The 4,527-nt window shown below is 50.7% G+C and overlaps 1 protein-coding gene and 1 pseudogene across 3 annotated transcripts in view; both read left to right on the top strand.

Moving 5' to 3' along the window:
- Positions 1-4,527, top strand: part of Igsf23 (immunoglobulin superfamily member 23) — a 17,007-nt gene that overhangs the window by 1,694 nt on the left and 10,786 nt on the right. For 2 of the 3 annotated variants that reach the window (XM_021168816.1, XM_029480044.1), the window contains exon 1: positions 1,210-1,534. The exons of the other annotated variant lie outside the window; for it this stretch is intronic. In XM_021168816.1, the coding sequence (XP_021024475.1) occupies positions 1,471-1,534 (64 nt within the window). In that variant the 5' untranslated portion in view covers positions 1,210-1,470. Of the gene's footprint in view, positions 1-1,209; positions 1,535-4,527 lie in introns of those variants that run through there. 3 annotated transcript variants of the gene reach the window in all.
- On the top strand, positions 3,171-4,070 carry LOC110299182 (annotated as a pseudogene).

Genomic DNA, 4,527 nt, shown 5'->3' with positions numbered 1-4,527 from the left:
CTGGCCCCTCACAGCTGGCCTCTCACAGCTGGCCCCCTCACAGCTTGCTCAGCGTGGTTTCTTTCTTTTTTTTTTTTTTTCCCCGAGACAGGGTTTCTCTGTATAGCCCTGGCTGTCCTGGAACTCACTTTGTAGACCAGGCTGGCCTCGAACTCAGAAATCTGCCTGTCTCTGCCCCCCCCCCCGAGTGCTGGGATTAAAGGCGTGCGCCACCACGCCCGGCTCAGCCTAGTTTCTTATATACTCCAGGACCACCTGCCTTGGGGTGGCACCTGCCAGGTGGGCTGGGTCCTCCTCTACCAGCCATTAATCAAGAAAATTCCAGGCCAGGTGTGCTTACAGCAAGGGTTCCATGATAGCCAGGGCTACACAGAGAAACAGAGAAACCCTGTCTCAAAGAAAAAGAAGAAGGAAGGAAGAGAGAGAGAGAGAGAAAGAGAGAGCACAAATGCCCTATAGATATTCTCACAGGCCAATCTAATGGAGGCAAGTCCCCAACTGAGATGTTTTGGTTTGTTTTGTTTTGGAGACAGGGTTTCTCTGTGTAACCCTGGTTGTCCTGGAACTTACTCTGTAGACCAGGCTGGCCTCGAACTCAGAAATTCACCTGCCTCTGCCTCCCAAGTGCTGGGATTAAAGGCATGTTCCATCACGCCCGGCTAAAGATTTTATTTTATTTATATGAGTACACTGTAGCTGTCTTCAGAAACACCAGAAGAGGGCATCGAATCCCATTACAGATGGTTGTGAGCCACCATGTGGTTGCTGGGATTTGAACTCAAGACCTCTGGAAGAGCAGTCAGTGCTCTTAACCGCTGAGCCATCTCACCAGCCCACCCAACTGAGATTCTTTATTCCCAAATATGTCTAGGTTTACGTCAAGTTGACAAATAATAAGCACACTCTGACTTGAACACACACCACTAACGACAATACCAAACAAAACAGCTCAATTTTAGCAGCCACTGCCATTCACCACTCACCTAACCAAGTGCCTGGAATGTTCTGGCCCTTGGGCCATGTCTCTCCGATTGTGGCACACTGTCATTTTCCAGAGAGGGGCTGGGCTCAGAGCTGGCTGATAGAGAACCTGGCAGTGTAGCCAAGGGGAGGGCTCCAGCTGCCTCCTATCGAGTTGACCTTTGACCCCAGTCCCCTCTGACGCCAGCGAGGGGGAAGGCTATGTATAGTGCCACACCCTTCTTCCTCAGCATTCAGTCTGCACCGGTTATAGAAGACCGGGGACCCTAGAATTCTCTATGCTAAAGCGTAGGTTAGCCCACTCCCCTCCCACCACTACTAATAGGGGTGCTGGAGGAAGAGGCTGAGGCGGGACTCCTAGCAGGAGGTGGAACAAGGGCAGAGACCCTGTCAGCGGAGGAGTGGGGCTGGGACCCCATAAAAGACCCTGCGGGTCCTCAAGGTTCTTCTACCCAGAATTCCCTGAGAGATCCAGGGGCAGAGGACGACATGAACTGTCTTCGGGACTCAGGCCGTGCCCTCATTCCTGCCTGGGAGACGCTTCTACTAACAGGTGCGTGAGAGAGAGAACATGGCTTCACCTCGGGCTGGGGACAAAGAAGGGACACCCTCAGAGAGCCCACATAGATCGCAGCACAGAACTCCTGGTTATGAAACCGGAGTGCCCCAAATTCGCCAGCAATCTTTTTGTTGTGGAGCGGGATCCTTTTTAGTCTTGCTAGGTAGGCCCACTCCACTTCATGGCTCAGAAGTTCCTGTGATCCTCCTGCTTCAGCTCCGCCCCTCCCCCCACCGCTGAGGTCACAGGTGTGTGCCTACACTGCCTGGCTCTTTACCTGCGGTCCTCAGTCACATCCTGCCTGCCTCAGGGGAGGTGCTAGTTCTTTTTACAAAGAAGAATTGGAAGATCAGAGAGGGGCCTTCCTTCCCCTGCTAATCACCCAGGACTGGCCAAGATCAGAGTTAGAATTCCAGAGCCCTGTCCCTTTCTGTCAGAGCAACATGGTGCTTCGGCTGGCCAGGCCCTAATAAAATTATCACAGCCCAGCATTACCTCAGAGCCTGGAAGACTAAGACGGGAGGATTGCTGTGAATTCGAGGCCAACCTATGCTACTCAGTGAAGGCCATACTAGTCAGGGCTACATAGCAAGACCTTGTCTCAAACTAACAATACGAACATTCATATACCAGGGTCCTGAGGCCGGTCTCAGTCGGTCCATTGCTCACCTAGCTTAGGAGGCCCTGGGTTCCAGATAAACCATGTGTGGTGATATACACAGGAATCCCAGCATTAGGGAGGAAGCAGGAGGATCAGGAGTTCAAGTCAAACCTGGTTACATTGTGAGCTTAAGGCTAGCCTGGGTTACATGAGAGCTTGTCTCAAAAAGAAAAAACATGGGGCTGGTGAGATGGCTCAGTGGGTAAGAGCACCCGACTGCTCTTCCGAAGGTCATGAGTTCAAACCCCAGCAACCACATGGTGGCTCACAACCATCCGTAATGAGATCTGACGCCCTCTTCTGGTGCATCTGGAGACAGCTACAGTGTATTTAGATATAATAATAAATAAATCTTAAAAAAAAAAGAAAAAAAGAAAAAACATGGGAATTTAGGGGTAGGCAGTGAGATAGCTCAACAGCCATGAAAGACGAACTCGTGAGTTTGATCCCCAAAACATCTCTCTCTCTCCCTCTCTCTCTCTCTGTCTGTCTCTCTCTCTCTCTCTCACACACACACACACACACACACATACACACAAACACAAACATAGAAACATCACACTAGGAGAACTTCAGCTATCACAGTGCATGGTCACTGGGACTAAACACATCTACCTGCCAGTCGGATCTGCATGCTTACAGATAGTGACATTTCACGGGGTGCGGTTACTGCAGCTCAGAGAGGTTGCCCAGCTTCCCTAGGTCACACAGCTTGGAGGAGAGAATGGAGCTTTGCAGTACAGTAGTCTGCATGTCAGAGAGGGCCTCTCATAACAAACTGCCCCTCCTGGTCCAAAGTTCTGAGCCAGGGCTTGTGGTCCAGGCTGTGATGACAGCTCTTAGAAGGTTGAAGCAGGAGGATGACAAGTTTGGATCCAGTCTGGGCTCCATAATGAGACCTGATCTCAAAAAGGAAGAACAATAAGGACTGGGAGAACTTTCTTTTGGAAGGTTTCATCTAATCTCAAGATGGAGACTGCTGGAAGCAAGAAGCAGAGCACAGAGGAACCGAGGAAGGAGGTGGAACGGCAGATGCCTAGCCAACCGAGCATGTCTTCTGCGAAGACTAAAGCAAGGAGGATAAAACAAAAGAAGTCGGAGAAAGATAACAGCTGTAAACCAAAGGAGGAAAAAACACAAGACACTGAGACGCCAGGACACACTCGTAGGAAGGTACCAGTCCCTCCTATTCCAGAGTATCTGCCCCAGTGAACCTGATTTCCCCAAGATGTTTTGCAGACATGGTGCCAGAAGAAATGAGTGATCAGCAAAGGCCAGAAATTAGATGCTTATAAACGACTCCTTGCAAGGGCTTTCCCAGAACAAATGCTTGAGTTGAAGAATGTTTCTGACTCGGCCAAAGAGGCCAGGCTCCAAGACAAGTCACAAAAAAATGAAGTCAGAAGGAGGAGTCAGGGAGGAGTCTCAGGTGACAGTTCCCCTGGAAATGGTCCCTGTACCAGAGGAGCAGATCCTGCCCTCACTCGTCCTTCGTCCTTCTACGCTCCATGAGGAAGTCAGCACCACCGTTGTGACTGCACCCGCCACCGAGGCAGTGTTAGCATCTTGGGCCAGAATTGCATCCAGTGCTTGCTAAGAAGTTCGAGGCAGTGCTGGCCAATGCATCATCGAAAGTCAAGGGAGAAAAGTGGTGTGGGTTCATGGGACAAGCCTTCCTGGAACTCGAGTGGTTGGGTTCGGCTGCAGTTCCACGCTGGACAAGCCTGGGTACCCGCTAAGAAAGGGAAAGCCATTGCCCTCTTCCTGCTTCCTGCCTGCACATCTCCACCCCCATACCTGGAGGACAACATGCTGTGCCCTGAGTGTGTTCTTAAGAACAAGGTCTTAACTGAGAGCCTTGGTGGATAAAGGGCAGATCTCTTAAGTTTGAGCTAGCTGCTGGCGTCACTCATTCTTGTGGTGTGATCAGCAGAGCTGCCTGTGGCTGACGCTGAGACTGATGGAAATGCACAATATCTGCCTTTGAAGGTGCCTTTCTCACCCGGAACTTAAGGGACAGTGTAAGTTAGTTGATGCTTAAGTCTAAGCAGTTTGGAAAAAGCCAGCGAGGCCACCTCTGCTTGTTGGGATGCCTGAACACTGAGAGTGACCTCTTACTCTCCGTGTGAAGATAAAAACACATCCTATGTGTTTGCTGCAAGTAGGCCCTGGGGCAGGAGGATGACATCTCCAGATAACAATGGTTGCTAGTCCTGTCACCAGCACAACAGGGGTCATAGCCAGTTCAGCAGTCAACTGTAAAGACTTAGCTTATACCTGTAGCCTCTGCATGCACGTCCTCTTCCCTGGGTTGTAGTGTGTTGTT

Source organism: Mus caroli, chromosome 7, assembly GCF_900094665.2.
Source record: "Mus caroli chromosome 7, CAROLI_EIJ_v1.1, whole genome shotgun sequence".
NCBI lineage: Eukaryota > Metazoa > Chordata > Mammalia > Rodentia > Muridae > Mus > Mus caroli.
The sequence above is the reverse complement of the archived record's forward strand: the minus strand, read 5'-3'. Positions and strand labels throughout refer to the sequence as shown.